This window comes from Rhinolophus ferrumequinum, chromosome 22 (genome assembly GCF_004115265.2).
Source record: "Rhinolophus ferrumequinum isolate MPI-CBG mRhiFer1 chromosome 22, mRhiFer1_v1.p, whole genome shotgun sequence".
Taxonomy (NCBI): Eukaryota; Metazoa; Chordata; class Mammalia; order Chiroptera; family Rhinolophidae; genus Rhinolophus; species Rhinolophus ferrumequinum.
The window spans coordinates 48,444,840-48,472,336 of record NC_046305.1 but is presented as its reverse complement, the minus strand read 5'-3'; the positions used below and the strand labels follow the sequence as shown (position 1 = coordinate 48,472,336).

At 48.8% G+C, this 27,497-nt stretch overlaps 1 protein-coding gene across 1 annotated transcript in view; it reads left to right on the top strand.

Moving 5' to 3' along the window:
- The first annotated feature begins 2,830 nt into the window (after positions 1 to 2,830).
- TBX15 (T-box transcription factor 15) overlaps positions 2,831 to 27,497 on the top strand; it is a 101,377-nt gene continuing 76,710 nt past the window's right edge. The window contains exon 1 of the mRNA XM_033094101.1: positions 2,831 to 3,492. Within this exon, the coding sequence (XP_032949992.1) occupies positions 3,288 to 3,492 (205 nt within the window). The 5' untranslated portion in view covers positions 2,831 to 3,287. The remainder of the gene's footprint in view (positions 3,493 to 27,497) is intronic.

Genomic DNA, 27,497 nt, shown 5'->3' with positions numbered 1-27,497 from the left:
GGATTGCCTCAGGAATTAGCCTCATAAGTGGGGGACCCCACTCTTAGTCCTGAAAGCTAAAGGAGAGATAAACTGGCGTAACAGGAGATTTTGAAAGCCTTTTGATGTAATAAGTGGAAGGAAAATGCATCCCATACTCCCAGATTCTTACATTTAATTCCCCCAACCCTCTTTTTCTTCTTCTCCCCAATTGCATAAAATTACACACCAAAGTCACAGACATTAAACCCTCCTGCTTAATCTTTCTCCAGACCTCCTTCCCTTCAGCACAGGCCCACACCAAGGAGTGCAGGTCACTGGGGGAAAACAATGCAGATTGACCTCTAGTCACAAAAAAGAAAATGTCCTATTTTCACAACTGTTCTGAACCAGCCTGGCTTCGTTAACGTCCGATTTGTCCTAATGGCCTAACCTACTTTTCTAGGATATGTGTAGGTACAGGATGAGGGTGGCGACAACCTCTGTGTAACCTGTAGGAAGGGAGCAGGCGCTCCTCCAAGTACTCTCTGCTGAGCACATGCTTGGGGTGAGGTGCAGATGTCCGCCCTTGAAGGCTTTGCTCACTTCTCTTTGTAGGTCTACCGACACCTAGGAAGTGCAGGCCTTCTGGGTCTGCATGTAGGTCCTCTATCTGAGAAACTTGCATGGCCTCAGGGAGGGTGTGTGGCCTATGGTGCGTCTACTGTTCAATCCAAACCAGGTATGTGCGAGAAGGCCAACGCAAGTGGCTGCCAGAGGGAGATGCAAGAGACAGGCTACGGGGGAGGAGGAAAACGCTGAGAAAGGACAGAGGCCAGCCCCCTCGCTACCCTGCTGGGCCTGGTCCGGGAAGGCTCCAGCGCAGGCAGTGACACCACCACTGGGAGCTGAAAGAGAGGTCTGAGCAGCGGGGAAGGTAACTGTGCCCCTGGCTGGCCATGTCTCCAGCTCCTTTGCTGAAGCCTCATGCTTGTGAATGCGTGGTCACCGTGGGCAGCGGCTCCGGGAAGCAATACCCAGTGGTGACTGAGGTGGGAGTCATGGCACCATGTCACCCTGGTGCCCGCAGTTTGCTAGGCAGTGTGGCGGGAGGTGCGGAGGGGCTCAGCAGGCCACTTCCAGATCCCAGGGTTCTTGGGGACCCCCAAGCCTGAGAGGCAGGCTCCTGGAAGGCCCAGGAGGCCGAGCCCGGCTGGAACACACTTATCCAGGAGTCTTTCCATTATTCTTTCTGCATTTGCTGGGCTGCTAGCTTCTTGTCCTAGCGGCTGGAGCCCAATATGAGGGGCCTACAAAAGTGGCTTTTCTGTTTTTGCTCTCCTCCTAAGAGGCCCAAGTACATGCACCACCCTTGACTGTTGCCTCCAGGACTAGAGTACTTCCAACTACAACAGCAAGGACTGGATTTTCCCAGGTCCGTCAGTGGTCAGGAGGGGAATGTGACATTTTTGAGGCCTCACAGGCCCTCCCTTCTTGCCCCAGGGTGGGAGGACCGCTGGACGCTCCTTCTAGGGGGGTCCGTGACACGCCTCTTGGGCCCCTCTGCCCTAGGCTGGCTAAGGCCTGGCTCTCCGCGAGACTTGTCTGCTGGGCCTCTCGTCGGTCACTGACACCCAGGAGCTGGCTCTTTCCTGCCCCTTTGCTCAGGGATAGAAGCGTCTGGACCAGGGCGTTGGGACGGGACGATCAGTCTGTGGCGAGGCCGTGGTCCATGAAACCCGAGAGCTTTTCCCAGCTCGGTAGGATCCACTTCTCGGCCCCTCTGAACTTGCTCTGGGCTGGGCCCGGGTGTCGTGCGGCCCGCGACCAGTAGTGCAACCTGGGAAGGGGTATGGGAAATCAGAATGGCCAGAAGTGTTGGATTTTGAGTCCTTTAGAAATCTCTGGCGACCGCACTGTCTTGATTTTTTTTTTTTTAAAGCCTAGAGGGAGGATCAGTGGGGCGGGGAGAGCCGGGCTCCCGAGGTGATCGATTCGAAGGGAATTTTGAAAAAGCTTCTTCTACTCTGTCCAAGTTCCTGGTTGCTCTCGCCCAGCCGGTCGCCGAGGGTTCTCCAGAACAAGCGCCCCGAGCGGGCGCAGCTCGGCTCAGCATCCGCGCGGAAGGAAGGGAAGGGCAGCATTTGCTGCTTGCGGGCCCAGTCGGCATCCGCCTGCCGAGCGCGCGGTAAGCCCGGCGCTCCACCGGCGGCCTCCGGCTTTGAGGGGCCTACGTCTCCTTCTCCACCAGGTAGAGCTGGAAGGAGGAAACAATCGTTAGATTTTGAATTACAAGATTCTGGATAGTGATGGGGCTTTTTTTGGTTTGTTTCTTTCGTTTTGCGTTAACCAGAGTTGTTAAGAAATCCTGCAACAGGAAAATAAGAACCTGTGTGACGAAATCCGCGTGGAACCAGCAGATCTCAAAGCATCTGGGGACAGGCGCGAGATGATCAGAGTAGTTTTCTGGTGTTTTGGACAGGTTGACATTTTGTCCGAGCCCCCAGATTCCAGATCTGTAATTCAAATGACTCTGGGCTTGGAGCATCTGTGAGACCTAGCGGATTTGGGAGGAAAAGGTACGGATTTGGGGCTGGTAGGAGTTTGTAACGGCACACCTCGACCTCGATTTCGGCGCCCCCCTCCCCCCCAGGGCGAACCCACGGGACACCGGGAAGCCAGGGGTTAAAGCTGGCCCAGGAGCACCCCGAGCCGACGGGCTCTGAGCCCTGGCCCGAGCCTCAGTCTCTCCCCTCTGCTCATTGGTCCGCGCTCTCAGGGTTTCTCCTGTTCCTTCCTCGCCATTGGTCGGGGGCTGGCTTTTTTCCCCCTCAGTCTTTCTCTTCCTCCCCCTCCCTCTCCCTCGCCCCACGGACAGGAGCGCACCGCCTGCCCCCAGCTCCTCGGGAAGGGAGGAATTTAGAAAAAAAGTTTCCCAGAAGTTTGGATCAGAGGAAGGACGGGAAGACCAAGAGAGGAAGAGGGAGAGGGAGGAGAGAAAGGGAGAGGGAGGAGAGAGAGAGAATAAAAAAAGATGAAGTCCAGTCTGTATAGCCTGTGAGCGCCTGCCCGGGTGGGTGGGAAGCAGGACGCGGGCGCTCATGCAGCGAGCCGGCGTTGCTCCCGGCGCTCATTCGTAGCCGCAGGGGCAGCTAGGGGCGCCGGTCCCAGCCGGCGGCGGAGGGCGGGGGAGGGCTCAGGGGGAGGTGCAGAGGACCCGCTGAGCCGCCGCCTTTCCCGGGCCCGGCCCGGCGGGCGCTCGGAGCGTGAGGGCGCGGGCTGCTCCCTCAGTAGCGGGGCGAGCGGGGACCCGGGTGCGGGCGGCTAAGATGAGTGAAAGGAGAAGATCTGCAGTCGCCCTGAGCTCGCGAGCACATGCCTTCTCCGTTGAAGCCTTGATCGGCTCAAATAAAAAGCGGAAACTGCGAGACTGGGAGGAGAAGGGGCTGGACCTGTCCATGGAGGCGCTGAGCCCCGCGGGCCCACTCGGAGACACCGAGGACGCGGCCGCACACGGCCTGGAGCCTCACCCGGGTGAGTGCATAGGGCCAGACCGCGGGAGGCGGGCGGCCAGCCGGCGGGCAGTGGTGAGGAGGGAGGCCCTGGCCGCTGACGCCCTGCCCCGCTCCAACGCGGGTTCCTTTTTGCGCAAATGCCTTGAGCCTCCCCCAAATTCGCCGGAACCAATTTGAGGGCACTGGCCTACGCCTTGCATTCTCGTCGCCATCCTCAAGCAAGGAGGCCTCCCTGCTCGCATCTCCTCCTCTGGGAGCAGAGCTCAGTGTTCCTGGTGCCCAGAGCTGTGGGGCTGCAGGGCCCTAGGTTTAGGAGGGGCGCCGATCGCAGGCAAGGACCGGAGCGCCTAGGGGCTGGGACTCGCTTCTGAGAGCTCAGCACACCCGGCGCGGAATTCTTGGCTTGACACCTTCGTTTCGGGAAATGCCCGGTTTATCCCATTTAGGTTTCAACATAGGCCCTCGCCTCCGGCCCCCCCCCCCCGACTGTTCTGGGACTCAAGTTGTTGAATTTTCCCTCCTCTGTGAGGAGAGGGCATAATTATATTTCTACGTTGTTGGCGTTTATGGAAAGAGGAACGTATGTCAGACCCCTTTACCCTGCGCCCTGGGTCACTCTTCACGGCCCACACACACCTCTGTGTATTTGGGAATAGAGGTACGATTAATTTGTGTCTCGGATCTGTGCACATTACACGCACACAACACGTAAAACATGGGGCGGGTGTCAATGTCTGTATTTGAACAGAATCCTGGGGGTGGGGGACAACTTAACGTTTTGTATTAGGTGCCAAGATTTCAACTGTGCAAAACAGCCCCGGGGAACAGCTGTGGTCGGAAGAATCCTGCTCGGGCGCTCACCCTCATACACACACGCAACGTTCGCAACTTCAGAAACGTTCCAGCCAGGACTTCTAAAACTATTCTGGAGGTGCTCCTTCTGACCCGGCTAGGGCTGGGGAGTAAACCAGGGTCAGCGAGCCGGCCCTCACAGGATGGGGGAAGCTGTGGGCCCAGGAGCTTGGGGGCTGGAAAACTGGCCGTCCACAGGAGGGACAGCTGTCGCTTACATTCTCTCTTTCGGCAGTGACAGTTCAATTTCCATGCTCCTGAGGCTAATAATAACGCGATTAGCGGGTGACCTGCAGAGACCGAGTTTTATGAATTCTCCGTGTTCTCGTGGCCCGTTATGGTATTTGGGTTTAGTGCTGGGGAATTATTTTTATTAGTCGATGAAAAGAAAATGAAAAGGAGATTTATTTCGCCCACTCAAGTCTTCCCCTGTACTTGGACACGGGTGCCTGTCCACGCGGAACCCTGTGTGGGCAATCCAGAAAGGAACGTGTGGCTAATGTGTAATCTCTGGCCAGACCCTATTTCCTCACCGCATTTATTTGTTGTCAAAATCTCGCTTGGGCCTTCACACAGTTTAGTGGAAGTTCTTTCAGGCCTTACGACAACTTGGGAGGTTAGTTTATTTTACTTTTCCGACAGTGGAAAAGGCAGAAGTTATTTAACTGCGCGTGGCAGACGCCCCGTTCCGGGTAATTTTCTCTAGGGAGTGGGGCCAGGTCGCCCGGAGCCGGCCTAGGGTCGCATGTTCAAAAGGACCAACATAATCCGGCGGGGTCATAATCAGAGACTCAGCTCGAAGTTTTCTTTCCGCCGTTCTCAGCCATCAGCGAGGGGAGAAAAGTGAGGGCTTGGGGCAAGGAGAGACCAGTCCGGGGACGTGAACGTGAGGACCTGGTGTCCAGAATGCGGTTCCCTCGCTCCCGCAGCTCCCGCGGGATGGGGGTAGAGGGTGACGACCTAACATCGCACTTTACTAACAGTTCCCACTACCTTTATCACGTTTTCAAAAAAGAAAAAGATGGGCGTTTGGATTTAGAGAAAACGAAATATGTCTGTGAGGCAAAGGTCCGGGAGGAAGAAGAAGCCGGAAACCGAGAGTACTCGCGGTCCTTCTGCGGAGCGGGGCTCCGGGCGGAGACTGGCTGCGTCGTGGGCCGCCGGGACTCCAACTTGGAGATCTGGTCCCCTTGGAGATCTCCAAGTTGGAGACCCGCAGTGGCCAAGGCTTTCTTAGAAACCGGACGTGGGATAAGGAAAGATCTTTCAGAAAAAGGGCTCGCGCGCGGCGTGGAGACTCGGCAGTCCGAGGAGCGGAGGAGGCGGAGCTGCGGCCCCGGCTGCGCCCGGGTGATAGCGGAAGGCACGGCCAGGGCTTCGGGTCCCCTGTAGGCCTTTCTTTTTGTCTCTCATACAGCGCCCAGACGCGCGCCTGCACACACACACACACACACACACACACACACACACAGAGCCACATTTAAAGGTGTGTATATGGTGGTGGAGGTGGGAGATGGGGCACTGGCGACTCCATTGTGACCGGGCCACGTCTTTGCCCTGCTGCTGGGCCTCACAATTTTGTTTAAACTCTCTTCTCCCGATTAGGACGGAGGAGGGCTGGACCGGCTGCCTGGCTCAAGCGCCCTAGGCCGATAAATAGTCAGGAACAGAAAACAAAACCAAAACACAACAAAAGCAAAATTTCCACAGAGCTGGGGAAGGATTAAACGCGCGTGCCCATACGCAGGACACTTGCCCAGCAGACTGTTACTTGTCATTCTTTGATACCATCTGGTACCATCCCCTCTCTCTGATTGGTACCATCGTTTTCCATCCTCCCTGTCCGAGCCTCAAAATCTCGGGATCCTCAGACAAACCAAGGGTCCGAATTAATTTCACTTTTATTCAAAGACGTGGCCTTTTGCTTTTTCGCAGCCCGTTTTTCTTTCCGCGTCCGGATAGAGCTGGCTTTAGTTGGCGCCGAGCGCTCGCAGCCTGGGGCACCAACCTGCGGCAGCGGGGGACCAGCCCGGCCTGCGCGTTGTAGGCACACACAGCAGAGGACACACAGTATGTATTTCAAAAATTTCCACGGAGCCTAGTGGTCCCGAAAACCCCCGGAGGCCGTTAGGGCCTTGGAGAAGGGCCTGCGAGGTACTCTCATTACTCCCGGGCCTTTTGGAGAAGCCGCCAGGACTCGGCCGCTGAGGGCTGGGGAGGGTCTCAAAACTCATCTCGGAAGAACCTGGCTCTCTGGCCTGTTCGCCCCCGCCAATCCCCCAGCAGCAACAGAGGAAATTTTCGCCGGGAACAGCTGCTCCGGCTGCGGCGGCTTGGAAGTATATTTCAGGCACGCGGCGGCGCCATCGTCGCTTGCACCGCAACCCCTGCTCCACCCGGCTCCCCAGCTCGGGTTTGGGCCTTTCCCGCCCAAATCCACAGCCGAGGGCTGCCGAGGCCGGGTCTCCCGCAGAGAGAAATAATTTAAACCTTCTGCGGGGGGTGATTTCCCCCTCCAGAACCCGCGGGCTTGAGCCTTGCATCCGCCGCGCTCAGGCGGCCTAGGCGCTGGCGATGCACGCGGGTGGGCACACAAAGCCGCGCACACAAGAACGCGCGGGTAGATCGCCACTCAGCGCACACGTGCACACACGTCAGGCACTCACATTGCCCCGTGCACACGTCTGTCTGCGCAACCCCTAGTGAAATGTCACCAGAAAAGCTCTCTCAGTGCCCCAGGGCACTTTCTTTCAAATTGTCGAGATCATCTGGTCACGAGAATTAATATGCCAGTTTATGGCTTGTTTGCTCCGAGTAGAGCCCCAAGATTTGAATCCCCAACCACTCCTCCACTTATCCCCAACCCCCAATAGGGAAACACAGGGTCAAAACGGAGGAAGTGACTCTCTTCCCTGACGTTTAAGTAATGGAGAAAAAATTGGTGAATTCGAAGCCAGTAGAGAGAATGTGCTTGTTCGGGGCAAGCACCAACCTGGGCGCAGGTCAGGGCTGGGACCGCAGTGCAAGGGTGTGTGGCACGCGGGGCGCGACGCCCAGGGGTTTGCCCCGGATAGAGTCCCGGGTGAGGAACTCTGGTTCCCCGGTGGTATGGGCGTCCCTGCACCCGTGTAGGGTTCGAGGGTGCGGGGCCTGAGCCCCGCAGACGAACCCAGGGCTCCCGCCTGCTAGGTCCAAACGGCCTTGGCAGTGGCTGCCCCTTTGGTAACTGACCTTGTCTGAAGGGGAATGGGGGAGAGAGTTAGGCAAATTCTAAATTCGTCGTAGGCTGGTGAGGATAGTGGTTTGCTGGGGGATGACTGCCAAATGCCTTTTACGAGAGCTGGTGGGACGGTGGCTAACTCAGACGCCCTCTGGATGCTGGGGCAAGGAGAGCGCACCGCAATGGCCTCCGGGCGGTAGGGAGAGTTCCGGAGGCGTTCTGTGTAACACCGCGGCACTGGCGCGGCGACACAATAGAAGTCAATAGGAAGGAGTTGATTCCAACGCACTCCATCCCATAGATGGAGCAAACCGCTCGACGGCAGTGGGGAGGACGGGGAATGGGGAGAACGCTGAAGCTCAGTTTGGATTGCGTTGCTGGAGGGTGCTGTGGTTTGCACCTCCGCAGGTCCCCGCCCCAATCTCCCCCAGTGGGGGTTCAGAAACTCGTGTGATGGGTGTGGAAGGTATGCGGGTACAAGGGAGCGTGCGCGGGGGAGGGGGAACTGCCTCTCGACTCTTGGCTACGCGGTGCAAGGCGGCCCCTTGCCCGGCTCCGCCAAACCGCCTCTGCCCCTCGGAGACTGGCCCAAAGAGTAGAAGCCTAATAGATGCCCAGTGCTTTTCTAGGCAGATCAGCTCGCTGCTTACGGGCACAACGATTCTGCATTCGCGTCTTCCATGCCCCACCCAAAGCTATTTCTTATTAAACATCTTTGGGTTCAGAGCTGGCCACTTTGGGTTTCCTGATTTTATAGGTAAAACTCCCAGAAGGAAAAGTTCACCAGGTAAGACGTTCATGCAAGGGGAGGCAGGAATTCAATTTCTTCCAGTGGAGTTTGGACTGAAATTATATTGACATATATTCGCTGCCATTTTCCTGTCCCCACCCCCCCCCAAATTCCAGCGACTTCAAATGGTATCGTAAACATCTTTTAATTATTAAAGAGAATTGGTTTTAAATCTCTTTAATACACGCGGCCCGTGAGGAGCGAGTGAAGACGGGTATGAGATGCCTAACCCGGGAGCCAAAACTAAAAATATGGGGTATTGGTGGTTTGTGTTCCCCATTTATTTGTATAATTTCCTTTGCGTGTGTGGATAAGAATTTAATGGAAGCAAGTCCCTCATCATTAATCCTTCATATTGGGCCACAAGGAGAGAGGGACAAATACGTTTTGGCTCCGAAGACCGAAACATTTTGTTCATCCAAGCCTCTCCAAGGGCATTGCTAGTATTAAAGAGGGAAAAATTCCAGGTCTGTCACAATCATTCTCTCTATTGCCAAACATATAATATTAATAAGATGAGAACGCTTTTTTGACATCCTGATTATGGACTCTGGTAGAAGTTAATTTCTCCTACCCAGGAGAAAAATGATTACAGTACTTCTTAAATCTGTAAGTTCCTTCTTTAGGTGACTGTAGGTTAAAAAAAAGAAAAGCAAAGCAAGGCGGACTGTGCAGATTCCACAGGGATAAAGAGCAGATTGGCATTTCACTCTGTTTTCTGGAAATGCAGAAATCCATCCAATTTTTATTCTGGGGTGTAGCTGGTTATTGCTTTCTTACTCCCCATAGACAGAGTCATTCAGCAGGAGAGAATATTCAAGTGATTTTCTAGTGTTGACCTTTGGGGATACTTTTCCACAGAGAAAAGAAGGGACGTGGGGGAATGTGGAATCTTCCTTCCTTCTTTCTCTCCTCCATGTGGTTTACTTTTGCTTTGCTTTTTCTGGTTTCCAGTGAGCTCTGAATTTTATATGTGCTTGACTGAGATACCCAGGGGGTCTGCATGGGGGAAAGCAAGTAGCAAATTTATAAATTAGGGTCTGTTTACACTTCTCTGGGCAAGGATAATCATTAGTTAATTTAAGTGAGGCCCTTGCTCTAAGTGTCAGGGTGGAAAATGAGACTCAGTAGGGAGAACCGGAGGTGAAATGGGAAGAGGTGGGGAATCCAGGCAACCGGTGACGACAAATCAACGTTTATTCAGTGCCATTAGTGGCTTCACTTTGCAGCGGGACGTTCTGCTGACTACAAACTGATGACGAGCGTTTGATACCAGAAGTGAAAATAGGCCTTCACGTAGCTACTTGTTATTCTGTACTCTTTGTATTGGCCAATGTCTAGCTTTGCCCTTTATACATAAGTGTATGAAATGTGTTAAAAAGTATACACATAAGTGTAGGTGTTTATACACAAATTTATGTGTGAACATTAGGTTCTGAATGGTACATAATCTATTTCAGAGAAAAGAAACTGCCTCTGAGTGTGTGTGTGTGTGTGTATGTGTGTGTGTGTGTGTGTAGAGTCAGTTTAACAAACTGGGGACACCTAAAATTTGGGGAGCCAGAAATTTTGTCATCTCTAGATATCCTTTGACAATTCAAGAGAATCCCAGAGTTGAAACTTCTAGTTATTGGCATTTTCATTTAATTCTCAGATTAATTGATGATTTGGATCAACGTCTAAGAGAAAATACCTAAAACACGAGACTGTTAACAGATGCAATTTAACAGAACAGGGAGAGTGGAAGTTTTTCCAACTAAAACTGGCATTTCATTTTGTGAACCATCTTCATTTTGGGTGGGCAGACGGCTGCCTGAGATTCTGAAGACTAATTTCATGGTCTTCCATGTTAATGGAATTACTGAGAGATATCGGGTGATCATAATGGTTAATAGAAATCACTAGAGAAACATTGTGATTTGGGGGGGAAAAAAGAACGCAGGAAATATATGCAAAAATCTTCTCCCCATTCGTCCTCTTGTATTTTCTACAATATAGTTGCTGAGGCTGCGATGGGCTGTTCCCAAATTGCCACCCACTTTAGAGGATTAAAAAAACAAACTCCTAATTCTGGATTGCATACGTAATAGCCTAATATAGACTTCTTTTAAAAACCGAAATGCTACAGATAACACAGTTAGTTCCCTCGGATGGGATCACTAGAGGTCATTGTCGTGTACCAAGCCTTGGAGTTTTAGCGCCTAGTTCTCATCAGGGGGAATCCAAATACTTACTGCCAACCTCCGCTGCCTTCCCTTTACTGTCCCATAGCCCAGAGTGTATTGTCGCAGTCCAGACGGGGGCTCGGAAAGCAGTGAGCCCCCCTTTCTTTCCCCTCCCCCCACTTCCCCTCACCTCCACATCCTGTTCCCTTCCCCCAACCTCCTACGCACACGTTAAAAACGCCCATTTTTTCCCCCACTCTCAAAAAAATTTCGGATGACGTTTTCCCGAGGAAGGATTACATCTTGGCCCCCGAAACCATCGTGGGGAAAGCGGGCAGCTCCGGGGAGCTTCCCAAGTTAGCGACCTGGGCCGCGGTCACGGCCGCCCGCCCGCCGCCCGCCGCCCTCGTCCGGGTCTGGCGGCGCCGCCGAGCGGGAGCGGCGGCCGGGCCTCGGGGCGCGCGGGCCCGCGCACCTTCTCCCGCGCTCGGACTCGCCCCGGCGGGTCTGCGCGGCCGCCGGGCCTAGAAACCAGGCCCGCGTCCTGAGCGATGGTGGATGCGCTGCTCCGCCCTAATTCCATCCTGGAGAAGTGCGGGGACTCGGGGTAACCGGGGAGGCCTTGGGGAAAGAGCCCCTTCCCCCCCCAAAAAAAAGCAGGGAGAACCCTCCCCAACAAACCAAATACCGAACAGAACCCGAGGATCTTACACCTCGTGCCCTGAGGGGAGTTTGAGCTTTTGCTTTCATCAGGCTGAACAAATTTTGGAGGAATCAAACTGACTTCAAACATTAGCAATTAGGAACCAAGAATCCCTCGGCCTGAAGAACTTTTAATCCCTAACCGTTTCCAAATGGGTAATTCTAGGGTCAGTAAATATCATAGCCGGCCCGTTAAAAAGGAAAGTCATGCTGTCCGTTCCAGACATTGAGGGGTCCCCTGGCGCTTTCGATCCCTAAGGGCAGAGGTGCCCGTGCCCCAAACCCGGCGTTGCTATCCGAGACAAAGGGAAAGCCAATTGTCCTTACACTCTCCTCAGATATTAAAGACAATGAAGTAACTCATTTCTTAGAAAAAAGGAAAGAAACCACCCAGCTTAAGAAAGTAGATCGAGACATGACCACGCCCTGCGAGAAGGCCCAGGGCTTGGCTTCCCTTCTAGCGCTCAGCGTTGGCAGAGGGAAGTCCCGCCTGGGGGCACCCTCGCTTCAAAGCGTCAGTCACACTCGGCCCCAGGGCTCAGAATTGTGACCTAGGGGTTAGGGGAGTGGGGTGGTTCAGGGCTGACGTTCTTGCTGCTGAAAAATAAATCATTGCTTTTCACAGTGGGGAGGGACAGCCATTGGTGGTAATAAGTGGCTGTGAACACATCAGTGCTTTCTGGGTTTGACAAAGCTTCCTTAATTCAGTGGCCTAATTATTTGATGATGATGATGATATTATTTTTTTGTGTGGCAAAGCTGGGGAAGGACTCTCCCTCTCCTCTCCTATAAACCTATGTGCCATTTAGGAAAAAACAGGTTTAGTTAGAAAAGTAATCGTATAAGCAAGCTTGCAGAGGAATATTGCATTGCAAAACGGTCCAGAAACCTTAATTGCTCCTGTGCATATCTATGAGTCTTCACTATAGTACAAAGCTTTCTAGATTATATCCATGTATTATGGTAGAAAGAGGTCTAGACTAGCTTAAACTAGACCTAGATTCTAGTACTAGGTTTGTCATTACTGTCACAAATAGGAATGTTTGTTTTAACAGCAGACATATAAATGTTGGGAAAAAAATGTTTTAAAGTTGTTTTATAGCCTCTGATAGCGCCTCAGTTCCTGGTTTGTGAAATAAGGGAGGCTCAAATGACACCTGAGGCCCCTTCAGCTGTAAGCCTGTGATCCTGTCAACTTTTTTTTAACATTACCATTTTCTCCTAATGTATCTTGGCCATCACTTGACTCATCCTTTATTGGAAAGAGGGAAGCTTTTCTGCAGTTGTAGAAAGTAACAGTACAGCCAAACAACAACAACAACAAAATTTTTCTTTTTTTTTTTATGGCCAGAATTAAGAGCTTTCATAAAGCTCTTGAAAAGTTTTTAGATTGATATCACATGTTCAGAAGTCCCGGATCAGTGATGGCTGGTCCTTTGTGTTTGATGTAACCTACTGTTGCTTGTGTAGGTGTTTAGGATCCCCTGCCAAAAGAATTCTGTGGCGTTTGTGAATTTAAGGAAAATGCAGGTCATTTTAGGCTTTGGACATTTTGGGTTTTTTTTTTGTGTGTGTGTGTGCCATTCTTAGAAATAGCTGGACAAACTCTATGGCTCTGAAGAAAAAGGAAGGCTGAGAAAAGCTACTTCATCACTGGTAAAGCAAATGGGTGGAATCACCCCTTCCCCGTCAGTTGCCCCCGATATACTATTTGAGCCTCATGGAAAGCACTAGTAACTATTTTCCATGTCTAGTCTGCTAAGCTGAGATCTTGATCTGGCAGAGATGTGAGAATGCTAAAAGGATGACTTAGTAACAGGCAAAACGCTTGTCAACAAGATAGATCAGAAGACAGTGTAGCGTTCAAGGCCTCTATTCATAGCTGCTGAACTTGAAGGCAGGGTCAGACGAAAAACCGGGCCCAGCACTCACCTAGGAGGGCTTCTCATGTTTCTACCTTGTGGGATGTTATTTCCTTACAGATTTCTATAGCTGGGCTTCACACCCCAGTGACAGCTCCCCACCCTCAGTGGATACCCCCATTGTCTGCCGTCCCTGCCCCTTGACTTCTGTCATCATGGAACTTGTGGATTTACAGGCCATCCTCTCTCACCTCTATGCCATAAACTGCTGTGGGGCAGGAACCTTATTGTATCTCCAGAGCCTAGCACAAGTGGCTGGCACAAGCAAACAACAACTCCTAAAAACATAAGCACAACACAAGAACCATGGCAAGCTGACTGAGGACGAGAGACTGGCAAGTCTTTTCAGCAGAAGGTCCAGCCAGTACGTTAGAATTCACATCTGGTTGCACAGTTTTGCACACTTCTCTTCCTTCCAGAAAACAGAAGCTGGATTTCATCATTTACTATATTAAAAAAATAAAATAAAACTAGTTCCCCCGCAGATTTTGTTTATATTGATTCCTGGCAGCAGAGGGCAAAGGTGCACTCCCAGGGGAAGGAGAACAGAGAAAGGGACCCTCCCCAGCCTCCCTCCTTTCAGGGGCCCAGGGCACATCTCGGTATCCCTGCCTGACCGGCCAGAGGGGAAGGGAGCTGCTCTGCCCTGGTTGGAATTCAGGTCTCAGTCTTCAAAATGGACTCTCTTCTCCGAGTGCTATTTTCAAGACAGATGTTTCCCTACTTCCCCAATCTTACAGGCATCATCTTATCTCAGAGTGCCCGCACTGCTAACCAGGAAGAGCTTTCATGGATTGAGGACGCACCCTGTACCAGGCGGGCACTGTGCTGATGGGTTGTCACATTCACTCATCCAGTAGTCCTCAAGATGAGGTAACTTTCCCCATTTTACAGATGAGGAAATGGAGGCTCCAACAGAATAAATAACTTGCCCACAGACACACAGCTCCAGTCCACTGGAAGTGGCCTGGCCAGGATTTAAACCCAGCTCCCTGTGGCTCCAGAGTTAACATGCTTAAGGGCTAGATGACACCGCCTTCCCCCTGCAGATAGATGGTCCTTCAGTGCTCTAGGGAGAACTCAGAACCTCTGTAGATGGAAATGTATGCTTGCGGTCCATGCTGTCCCCCCAAACAGAAACTGTAAAGTCATAAATGAGAGAGAGAGAGAGAGAGAGAGAGAGAGAGAGAAAGAGAGAGAGAGAGAGATATTACAGTTTTGGGTCTCTAGCTTCCTTTCCTATTATTGGTCCCTCCAGTCCTAAGGTGCCTTCTCTATACCTGCTAGGAGATGCCTCCGTGTGACAGTGATGCTGGGTTGAGTTTCTAAGTCGTGGATGATGTTTGGAATGGCTCATGTGCAGGCTTCGCAATGTGAAGCTTTTCTTTGATTTTAATGCACAGAAATCTCAGAAGTGTCTGAAATGTGGCTACATATTGAATTTGATCTAAAACCTCCTCAATCTAAATCCCCTTGTGCAGTGAAATCCAGGGGAAACTTTAACTGCTCTGTTTTACCCATTCCCTTCTCCATTCACAACGGGATGGATGGAATCTTATTGGTAATTGATTCAAAATGGAAAAGCTTAGAAACGTATCAGTTGCAGTGACGAGCAATTCGTGCATTTCTAAGTACTGTTGACTTTTTTTTTTTTCAAACTCAGCAATCACAGCTGAAATCCCTTTGCCATGGATTGAATTTACAAAGGAAGAGATTCTGATTTCCACAGTGGCTTCTTTTTAATGCCCAAGGATTAGGAAACCGCCTTGAGGACCCACAGCAAGTACACCCCGCTCTCAGAGTCATGGCTTTCGCTTTAACCTCTGAGTGACTGCTCTGATTCATTTACTTTGTAACAGCTCTATTTAGAGCAGCCTTGTTTGGTATGGGATCAGTTATTTGCAGAAATCTCTCATCCAGTTAAATCCCGTTACACCCCCATGCTCCTTTGCTCTTCTGACATGCTGTAAGTGGGTGTAATCACGGCAGGGAGTTTTAGGGAACTTAACAATGGTTTTCAGGGATTTTTGGGTCCACCTGTTCACTGTCTTTCCGTCTCTTTTCCTCCCACTCCAAATAACCTTCCTCTCTTAGGAAGTCTGGTGTCTCCAGGAGGGATTTGGAGGAAAACTACACCCCTTGATTTTGGTGGGCGGACGTTAGCATTAATGTGCTTCTTGGCTGTCGAGCTGTAAGGTGTATCATCTTCTTGTGTCGTGCCCAGTGATAGAAAGGCGGCTTTTAGATGCTAAGAAGAGAACGATGTACATTCCATGCCTATTTTAAAGCTTTGCTTTCCCTTATTGCCCACTGATGGGATTTGATAAGCTCTTGTAGCAACAGAAGCATATGAATTTCTGGGCCCATTTCCTTTCCCAAGGAACCTATGTGGAGCCAAACTCTTGAAATACAGAGTCTGGCAGAGGATGAGTCGAATGCTGCAATCTTAGGTGATTCACGGGAACTTACCCAGGAGATCTGTCCAGTTAGAAATGTGGATTCTGCAAGATATGAAACCAGCCAGGCCTGGGCCATTTCATTTTTCCTCCAGTGTTCAGAGCACGCGTTGCATGGCCAGCATTCATCCTGGGAACGTGAGATCCCATCTGGTGCAACGGTGCATTACCCAGATTACCCTGTGACATCACAGAGATTTAAAGACATCTCTGTGATATTCTGACTGGGCGGTAGGTACTGCAGGAGGTGCTTCCTACAGGACAATTTGACTGCTGAAGCGGTGTGCAAATAGTAATCCAAGCCCTGGAGAGAGAGAGAGACAGAGAGAGAGAGAGAGAGAGAGAGAGAGAGAGAGAGAGAGAGAGAGAGAGAAAGAGAGAGAGAGAGAGAGAGAGAGAGTTGGGGGAGGGGCCCAAGGAGTGTTATGAAGAGCTGGGTGTAACGGTTCTCCAGCCTGCGTGGGTGAATTGGTTCCGGATGTTAACATTTTTTTCCTTGGGGCTTGACTGCATTCTTCTTTTTCTTTGCCTGTCTGTTTTCCTGCCCAGATTGTTAGGCTTCCACAGCTGTGTGGCTCATTGCTGGTGAGTGTTGAGAATGACAGATCTGGCTTTATTGCAGGGGCACTTTTTTGGGCATGTGCATACGTAGATTTCTGAGAGGTTTGCACCCAGCAACTTTCCAGAATTTTGAGGCTTTCTTTTTTTTTTTTTTTTTTTGGGTCCATCATCTTGTCAGCTGAGTACCAACTCTCTACTGCATTGTATGGCCTCTGTTAGGGAATGAGTATGCCATGTTATAGAAAGCAGATGGTCCTTTATATCCTAGAAGCAGAAGAAACTGGCTGGTGTGGGAAACCAAGACAACAGAGCTCAAGGAAGCAACACTGCACAGCAGAGAAGAAAGAGCATGGGGTCTGGGTCAGGGAGACCTGCCCCAAGCACATAGTTCTGGCTGTGTGACCTTGGGCAAGTGACTTAGCGCTGTGCCTCAGCTGTGTACACGTAAAGTGAAGGTAATAATACCTGCTGTAGGGCTGTGGTGAGAACGAAGTGAGGTAACAAGTGCAAAATGTTGAGCATGCTCAGGCACTTGGAAAGTACTCAGTATGATCATCCGTCTGCCTCGCTCAGAATCATACTTTTGGTAAACTGAGAAAACTCAGAAACTCTTCAGTGTTCTTATGAGAAAGCTTTTGGTGAGTGTCACACACAGGATCGCTTTCAAACGACTCTTCTTAGCTCGTCTCCACTGCTGCCCCAGGCGTAGCACATCCCTTCACACAGGCTGACTTTTTTCTTTTTTTAATATAATTGACATACATTGTATAAGTTTAAGGTATACAATGTATTGATTTGATCCTAGACATCGCAATATTATTACCACCTTCTGTGGTGAGAACATTCAAAATCTAGTCAATTGGCAACTTGAAAGTATGTAATAAATTATTGTTGACTCCAATCACAGTGCTATAGGTGAGATCTCCAAAAGTTATTCAGCTTCTAACTGTAAGTTTGTATCCTTTGACCAACACCTCCCCAATTCTTCCACCCCCAGCCCCTTGCAACCACAATTCTACTCTGTTTCTATGAGTTGGCTTTTTTAGATTCCACATATAAGTGATACCATATAGTATTTGTCTTTCTCTGTCTGACTTACATGTATTTCACTTAGTGTAATACCCTCCAGGTCCATCCATATGGTTGCAAATGGCGGGATTTCCTTCTTTTCCATGGCTGAATAATATTCCATCGTATGTACACACTACCTCGTCTTTATCCATTCATCTGTTGATGGACACTTAGGTCGTTTCCATATCTTGGTTATTGTGAATAATGCCCCAGGAAATATGGAAGAGGGAATTTCTTGCCGAGATACTGTTTTCATTTCCTCTGGACACAGGCTGATTTTTTTTTATCATCCTCCATGCAGCTGCTCCTTCTCTTCCCTCTGCCTGGAGCACCTACCTCCTTCTGCTCCCCTAAACTTCCTTCTGAAGGAAGTTTATCCTATTTTCAAGACCCATCTTAGGTATTTAATATGACAGAAATATTCCACGATGAAAAAGGGCAATTTGATATAAAAGTTAATTGACACGATGTACAGATTCAAACGTGTGATGACTTCAGAAGAAAACTCCAGTATTGCTGAAACGGAAGAACGTTCTGATTCCACCAACTTTACCTTCTCTTGGAGCCTGCTAGCTGGAGATCCTCTTTTAGGGGTCTATGATTTCCTCCCAAAGTGATGCCTGTGTGTTCTGTGATTTGATATTTACAAGGGGAGTCTCAGCTAGGTCATCTGCCACTCTCAAAGGTGTAGCCAAGATGGTAAAAATACAGGGTTCCCCAAGCGGCCACCATCATCAAAAAGTTCCTCTTGGCAGGAAGGCTTCACCAAGGAATCTGATCAGACCATTTTGAGCAAGACTCTCATCCTGCCTTTGGCTCCAAAGAAGCCCTGCAGGCTTCATACTCCCCGCAGGTCAGTTTGACTTTAGCCCTCTCTTTCCTTGGCAGGATAGACACCTGTTATCTTCTTGTTGTCCTATTAGATTGGCATTAACCTTCAGACTCTTGGACAATTGATGCCGCTAGCTAGACGGCAGTGACTTGGGCTGACTCTCTTTGTGGCCATCTTTGTACACACGTGCATGTCCATACGTGCACATACACATGTGGTGCTTTTGGTTGATCTTTTCTACATTTTAAAGTTGGTCACAGCAGAAGGGGTGAAATGGAAGCCTCTAAAATTAATACTTTGTACCTTTTTATGACATTTAATACATTTGCCTTGAAATGATAACTTTTTGGAGGATGGATTTGTTTTCGAAGCTGAGTAGAGTGGAAAACCCTGGAGAGCAATGTGTCTTACTCATCTTAGAATCCCTGTTAGCGCTCCGCGAACATTTGTTAAACTGAAGTGGTAGTTGTCAGAAGTTAGTGATGGGTTTTGTAGCCAGTGCAGCCAGTTTACAGATGATTTGGCTTCAAGATGGTCCTGGAGGCCCAGCATGAGGTGTCTGCCAGTAGCCTCTAGGTGTGATCCTGGACGTGTCAACTGATATCTTTATACTCTCAAGTCTCTATCTCTAGTGGAGATAAGACCAGTGGATTTTAGTAAGAAGGGAAGGATATCAAATTGTATTACTAACAAGGCATTTTTGTAGCTAGAAATTGCTGACTGCTCTCTGCATGGAGTCTATTTCAGACTCCCTATTCTATTTCAGACGAAGTGCTAGCATTTAGAAACACAATTAGTTGCTGGTAGGAGCCACTTGGCCCCATTGTTCCCTATTTGTTTCAGTTCTTATGTTCACGGCAGCCTCTGTTTTCTGCCCAGCAAGGGAGGAAAAGAAATAGAATAAAAAGCAATCTGAAAATCCTCAGTGTTAAACAGAAGTGCAAAAATATCTCTAAATAAAAAACAGATTGCGTGAGGTTGCTTGAGAACGTAGAGTTGGGTTAAGCTGAAGCAGAATGACAGGAATTCTCGCTTTGCATTCTCGTGAGCAGTGGGAAATACGTGAGTGAACTGACAGGAGGTCCCAGCTCAGGGCTCGGCCCCATGATGGGGGAGAAAGCAAGTTGTCAGGAGGAAAAGGGAGAAAACCCTCTGAAACCCAAGGTAAGTTTTGCACAAGATGGAGGGCTGAGGCAGCTCTGTGAGATGCTCTCAGAACCAGCACAATCATAAAGAAGAAGCAGGGACAGAGATACATCAAGTGCCAGGTACCTTATGGCGCCTGTCAAAATGCACGTGAAATCCTTAGTACTGTCTGGGGCCTACTCCGATCATCAAGGAGAAACACAGCCTCTTTGCTAGGTCTGTTTGTCCACTGTGTTGGAACCTTTCCTATTGCTGTGTGTAGCCGGAACTTGCTTTAGAGGAAAAGGCTCTCCAAACTTGTCTTAGTTTGGGTTCTCACTGACCACACCCACAGTGGTGGCTGACGCTGGGACCCACCCGCTGTCGTTATGGGTTCTGCCAGGCTGGTGGCTTCCGAGCCATTGTTAAATTCTAAACACAGCGGAGTGGAGACAGACTTACACAGAGGCTGACAGACCTGAGCTGAGTTGAGGCCTGGAGCTCGAGGTCATGAGAAAAGACTCTGCACCGTGTATATACACAAGCAGGATGACCCTGACGTTGTCTTCCTCTGGTTGGATCTCTTTGATCCTGTGTCGTGAGGATACTTCTTCAAGATGAGTTTGTAGGCCCTTAAATCATAATACCCATCAGACTCTAGGAATTGCTGAATGTCCCGGTGTCTTTGGGAGTCTGCCATTCCAACACAGTGCTTACTCTGGGTCTTCTTTAAAAAGGGAACGTGACCCAGGAACTCAAACCTGGGAAGGGTGCAGGTGACAACTCACCAAGCTCTAGTGGTAGGTCACGCAGGATTATTGGCCCCCCTCTCCTGTGCGTCCTGATGAGTATACATCGTCCATAAGAGGTGGAAACGGTCACAGTTTATTCAGTGACATCCCAATCCTTAACTTCATCTGAATCACCTGAGCTGTGATTTCAGGTCAGGATTACTCATCACAGACAGTAACCCCAGAAGGTCCCTATAATCACCACCCAGATTGAGCTCTCTTCTGTTTCACAAAGATGTGGGCCCTGCTGAGTGAGGGAGAGGATGGGTGCTTGGGAACTGTAGGACGCTGGAGCTGCACTAAGCACAGGGAGTACGTACACCTGTCCAGGATGCGAAGGACCTCGGTGCAGACACTCTGGGAAAGAGATGCTCTGAACACCATGCCAGCTGCCGTTCATGACTTGCAAGACCGCTTAACCCGTCTCTTGGGCACAGTCCCTGCTAGGTGATACGGTGATGACGGCATTTGGGCCATTCCGTCTCAGGGAAATCCCAACACTGGTCTAATCCCACCCACATTTATACTTTTCAAGCAAGTTGGAAGCACCTGGTACTCAAGGCTGAATGTAAAGCCTGGTGTCTGGTCAAAGAGGGAGGCCCCCTGTGCCTGGCGTGGGGGTCGTGTTCATGGCAGACTGTCATCCAGCAGCTCCATCACATACTTCTCTGTGGATGGGAAGTATGGCGCCGACACCCTTTTGCAGAAGCCCAAACCGCCACCACCAGCTCCTCAAACAAGTTTCCATGCTTAGAGCCTCTAGGTCTTTTGTCTGTAACCTGGCAGTATCAACACAACAGCCTGTTTACCTATGAGTGCAAAATATTATCACCGCCACCTCTTTGGATAGCTGAGTAGTCTCTGTAAATAAATTTATACTTATTCATTTTAACCAGTGGGACTTATTAGATGGGTGCTACTATGTCTCACTTTTTGAAGTACGTGAATTTTTCATCGAATGTGTACATAGAATCTTTGGATGATAAGCTTACTTTTCACTGTACAAAGGGTGTTTCTTATTTATAGGTGTTCCAGAGTAAAATGCTATGAGGGCAAAAAAATAAAAAAATAAAAAATGCATTGGTATAATGAAGACAAATTCCTATCACTTTGATAATGCCAGATTTTCATATAACAAATTTGCTAAAATTAAGTCATATCTTCCTGTAACAGATTCTGTATTGTTTTTTTGGGGGGGGCTTGAAAATGGACCCACTTTGTTTACTTGACTTGGAATTCACCTCCTGGATTGCCAAGCTCACTGATTGAATATATTTCTTTTCTTTTTCTTTTTTTGATTCAATATATTTCTAACTGAAAAATCAAAGCATCTGGTTTCAGGGAATTTCTTAACAAAAAATTCAAAGTATTTTACGAAGGTCCACTTCTAAAACACTGTGCAAGTTGTGGCTAGGCAAAGGGCCCGAACGCCATTTGCAGAGTAGTATATTGAATAGAAAGGCTCCTACGAGGGAAAAAATGTCAGGGACCTACAAGCATCAGGCAGGTGGCAATCCAGGTCAGTCACCTACACTCTCTGCATCCTTATTTTTCCACATAAACGGGGAGAATGCAGCACAGCAACCAGCTATCTGTCAGCGGTAGCGGAGAACAGCCTTATATGGCAGAGACTGGCTCCAGTTATTATTTTTGTCTTGCAGACAATTGATAAACATTTTAGTATGAACATTTCTCAACATGAAAAGTACCACGAACACTGATGCACCAACCCACCATCCACCTTTACCGCCGTTGATATTTTTGCCGCACTTGTCCTCACATTTCTCTGTTTTTCCTTTTTTGCTGCAGCATTTTAAAGCAAACCTCAGACTTTATGTCATGTCACCACTTAGTAATTAGGGTCATTTTCTGACCTCAATACGATGCCATCACCATCCCTAACAAGATTCATACTAATGCTTTGATATCATCTGAGTCCATTCCTTCCTCAAATTTCCTTGATTTGTTCGGAAACTGTGAAGCCCCCACCCACGGCCACCAACTTTTCTCCTCTGATTAGCATACCTGGTGCTTTTAAGGATGCCTTACCCCAAACAAGGTTCTCTCTACTAGGCTGATGGCCCGATGAACCTGATGGGTACGTGACCAGGATAGATTCTGGGTCCCCAACCTGGACACTTCTTTCTGGAAGTCTGGCCAGGGGGAGGAGGTGAAATCTGTGTTCTAGAAAAGTCGTTAGATGCTTTTGATGGGCAACCGGGTTGGGAAATCACTGCCATATACCACTATCTTTTCCTTAGAAATGCCTAGGAGATAAGACGGCACAGGATCGCAATATGAGAGGAGTGCTGGGGCCCTGTAGTTACAAAAATGATTGTAACAGTTCTACCAGCACCCAAATAAATGTCACAACTGAGAACACTCACTATTGTAGCAAGGTCAAAAAAGTACTTTTTTTTTTTTTTGGCTTTAATAGGAATGACTTGTGACTATTGAAATAACGTGGGGCAGTAAGTAGTATCTGATTACAAGCTCCCTTGGCAAATGAGGCTCGATATGTTTTTCTGGTTGTGGCAAATGCAACTTGTTATTTTATAGAGGTCACGGAAAATAAAACTCCTCTAGGGTTTTCACATTGGCAACAGAATACCATTCTGGAAGTGAATTAAATTAGAATGAAATTTAATTTTATGCAGGTTAACTTGGGGAGCTCTGCCTCAGATTTGCAACTCAGAATGATATTTAGACCTGACTGAAACAGAAGTTGACTAAAACACAAGTTTAAAAGTGAAACGTTTGGTTAACCTTTACTTTTGTCTGCATGGCTTTAAACAAACAGCTTTGTTTATTTTATCTTCACCTTGTCCCTTTCCTTCACTGCGCGGATGGATGTGACCCACCGACTTGGACAAGCTGCTGTTTTGAGGGAAAACACTTGTTTGGCAGGCACATCATGAACATAAAACCCGAGCTCGATGGTGGCGAATGTATCATTTGAAGTTATCTTGACTGAAATATTGTCCAATAATGTTGCTACTTATAGGTCATTTTAAAAATGTTTACCCCATGTTCCTACCGCTGTGAAATCTGAAATGACCACCAGTTAGGGGGCCATTTTTGGTCCTTTAGGTTTGAAATGCTTCAATGAGAGGCTTGACTAAATCAAAACAAGACCAAACAAATATGTTGATTAATATGCTGTTACAAAAAATTACTACCAATCACTTGCAGATTGCTTTACAAATAAACATGCCGTTTAGTGAGCAATTGTTATTAGTCTGTACGCCACGCTATTTGGTGAGTCTGCAGTTGAAGGTTGAGGTTGTAGGTACAAAAAGTCAACACTTTTGTTTTTCTCCTGTGGCCCTTTGCTTGTCCCTTCAATAGACTACTGTGATGATGACACTGGAGTACAATCATTTGTTCACGTATCCCTCTGACTAGACCTGGCATTTCCTAAACATCAGGAATCTGTCTTCTCTCTGTATCTCCTGTCGCCACACCACCCTGGCATTCAATAAGTGCTCACTAAATGTGCATGACAATTAATAAATTACTCATAGCTTTGGGTTTTGTTTGTGCTGGGCTATCAGACGGACTGTTTTGACTGAACCAACTGACTGGACAAATTTAGTCAAATTGCAGAAATGGTCACCTGTGTCATACTGCTAATATCGTACATTTGTATGGCAGTTTGTTTTCTCAAAGCACTGTTTGAGGATGGAATATCACGTCGATAATCTCATTCGATCCTCTGAAAACCACGTACATTGGAGCCACTAAGTCATCTTATTTTGGAAGTAGGAAAACAAATGAAGCCGAATTGCCTAAGCTCACGGCCAGGTATGAGCGGAGCTCTGGGCCACATCTGCCGATTTTCCACAGTGGCAGGACAGCCCCAGCCCCTGGGCAATGGAGTGAGAGGTTAAAGGGCATGCTGGCAGCGGGCAGAATCTTGCTTTACACTCTGAGGCCCTCTGAATGTACAGTGGGCTTTCCTCTAGTTCTACAGGGGTCTGGCTGAGGGCTGGGCCTACGGGCGGGGTGGGGGGAGGTTTCCTTCCCTCTTTTTGAGGGTGCAAAATGTCTACCTGTACGTTTGCTCAGCTCTTTACTGTTTGTTAAAAACCTGCTGAGTGACAGTGATCAGCAGGTACCTCCTTCTGGGAGGGGCCTCTGGGTACCTCTATACCTATTAAACCACTGTCTGCTTGGCCAGTGTGTTCATAGGTTTTCCCTGAAAGACTGAATCAAAGCCGCGATGTCACAACATGGATTTGAGTCTTTGTTTCCCCTTCAAGTACCGGGCCCACCTCTGTGTCTTAGATGATTGTGTTGCATGGTTGACTTTTCTCATAGGCTGTGCAAGTTGTTACGCCTCTTTTACTTATACATTAAAAACAAAACAAAACTAAAAACCCCTCCGATGATTTGCACACATATTAAACAATTCAAACAGCACCATACATCACTGAGAGGCATAAACGGAAAAGTCAGACTTCCCTCGTCTCCTCGTTTATCATCCCAGGGTCAACCCTGTTATCAGTTTGTTTTGCATCCTTCCAGATACAGGTATGGTGTATGTGAGTCATTATCTGAACGGTGACATACATATATGAACCATTAGAGACACATACACAAACAGTAGAATTAAAACACAAATTGTGGCATAATACACATAGTACTTTGGACTCGACGACTTCAGTTTTGCACTGTTATACTGGAGACTGTTAAATAAACATATTTACAGGCTCCCCGCTTCCCGCTGTTTTAAAAGCACAAAATATTCCATTGTGTGGATTTAGCATATTTTTTTTTTATTGAACCTAATTTAATGGGCCTTTAGGTTGCTTTCAATTTGCTTCTATAAATAAAGCTCCGTGATTACTTTTGGACATGCTTGTGCTAGCATTTATAGAATAAATTCTAGAAATAGAGTTATGCAGTTGAAGTCACGTCATTTTAAATTTTGACGGATTTTCCAAATTCCTGTCCCCCTCCCTCCAAAAACATGAGTTCAATTTACACCTCCAGCCACAGAGCATGACAACCTCTAGCCCCACCCACTTGCTAACAATATATTAGAAAATGTTTCCATCTTTGCTAACCAATATCCTTGTCTTTGAAAAATGTTTGCAAGTGGATCTCGTCATAAATTCTGTCCAGCTCTACCTCCACTTCCCCATTTTTTCCAGGTACAGAGCTTACGTTTATAGGTCTGTGGGCGCAATTCTATCTCCCCCTTTAAACAGCCACAGGGTTTTGTTAAATCTCTCAGGCTTCCCCACTCCTCCATTTATTACCAATCATTACTTTAACTTATTCTTTTAGGATCCTGGGGTGCAAGTCATTGGTGCCGGAGGCTTTCAAGGTGTTGAGTAAATAAGATATGGCAGCAAACATTTCTTGTTAGTGAGGGAGAGAATAAAAGGCATGTCACTCAGGGTTTCTGGGCGCAACTTTGGTTCAATTATCTTCAGATGTTTAAAATCAAGGCTGTTTCCAGACCATTTCAAAGAACGAGAGAGCAACCTGCTGAGAACCGTGTGAAATGAACACCCTGTTACAACTAATTAGTGTTACTGTTTTCCTTGCAGTTGGGGGTGAGAGGAAATATATGAAGGGTGTTTATCCCTTCCTGTAGTAGGAAAGAATTGGAACCACTGGAAACGCCTGGAGGGGGACACAGAGTATGACGGTCACATGACTATTCCCATCTTTCTCCAAAGAATGGCTGCGAACAGTGTGATCCACGTGGCTTATTTGAGCCCAGTGCTTCTGCCTTCTTTGACCCGTGCCCAAGCTCTTCGGGTTGTTTTTACAAGGGGCCTAAGGCAAATAGTCCATTCAATTAAATTCAACAGCGAGTGATTGAACCCTTCCAGTATGTACATGAGTAAGACATCGCTCTGCCCTAAGGACTTTAAAATCTAGGCACAGAGGACAAACGGGGAAGGAGGTCTTTAGACTCCCTGCAATTCGAGGAGTGTAGTGAGTGGTCAGGCACTTAGATTGGGTTTGAATTGTGACTTTGTCCCTTTCTGGCTCTGAAAACGTGGGCAGGTTGCTTCCCTTCTCTTGGTTTCATTTTCCTCATTTAGAAAGGTTTGTTACAAGAATGACATGAAGTCACCCATCGTTAGTGAGTAATTAATGTCAGCAGATGTTTTGTCCATAGGGCTATGCCTTCGGAAGAGTCATGGGACAGTAGTAAAGTAAGATGGTGAAGTGTGGGATGGGGCAGTCAGAGTTCAGTCAGGGTAGGTTAGGCCACACGGCAGTGACAAACAGGCCCTGAGCAACACTCCTTTGCCCCAGTGGAGATGGCTGCGTCTCCCGACCAGTGCTGCGTAGACAGCTCTACAACCCAGCACCCCCTAACTCCCCCACCCCCAGTTTCAGTGGAGGGAATGACCCCCACTTTCATCACAGCTATAGTTCATTCACTCGTTCAACAAGCATTAACCTGGGCAGACAGGTAGGTGCTGGGAGGCACCAAGGTGAATAAGCTCCCTGATCTCAAGAAGACAGATATGTAAACACGTAAGTGCAGTACAGGGTGACAAGTGCTTGTGGGAGCAAGGGCACCTGACCCAGCCTGGCTTGGGAGGGAGCCAGGAAGTCATTCTTAGTCCTGATTCCCACCAGATTTCCTGGAAACAGGGCCCGGATGAAAGAAGATCTTGCATGCATGCCTAGTCTCTGTGGTGTCACCCCTCTCCTGCTGTCTCCACCGCCTGGTACCACTGACACCCCCCTTCCTCTGCTCCCAGCCTCTCCCACCGCTGCGGCCTGCCGGTCTCTGGCTATGGCTGCCCAGTGTCCATGAGAGAACAGTAACAAACTGTTCCTCCCTCACCAAGCCAGGAGGATGGCTCGGGCCAAGCCTAGGATGATTAATATAATCACCGAGCCACTGCTGGGTCGACCAGAGCTCAGTCCCTGCCCTCCCTCCTCCCTGCAAAGCAGTGAGTAGCAAAAATTCGGTATGCTTGAGTCAGAGTGGCCACTTGTCCCTATTTCCTCACACCCGCTCCGCTGTGGAACACGGAGCCCTGGTCCTGAGGGTAACTGCCGCCTCACATGCTAGCCTGTTTGGGAGGCCGTGTCATGTCCTATAAATGACAAGCTGTATTTCCTGCCCTGACATGCGTTCCCGCAGCCCTTTGCTACCCTCTCCAGTGTGGCCTCCTGGTCATGCTACCTTGATGTGCGAACGGTGGTGCTTTCTGGAACTGGCTCCCTCTTCTGGGGTCCTGGGAAGCTGGCAGCTGTGGACATCAAAGCCTGGAGAGGCTCAGTCATTGAATCTGGTCACTCAAGTCAGTCACCTCAAAGGTTAGCTGGCGGACCTGGTGGCATGGATGAAGGCATAAGTGCAGTGATGAGCTAGGTCTTGTTTGCATCGTTTCCATCCAGTTGCGAAAATGCACTGGGCTCTTGAAGCCAGAGCTTCCTGGTGTGCATCAGATGAAACCTGAGCTGAGTGGAAGGTGGCAAGTTGTCCAGTGGAAACCCAACAAGTACACTTGGGTGGAAAGTCACGTCAGGCCCGTAAACACAGCGAGACGGAGAG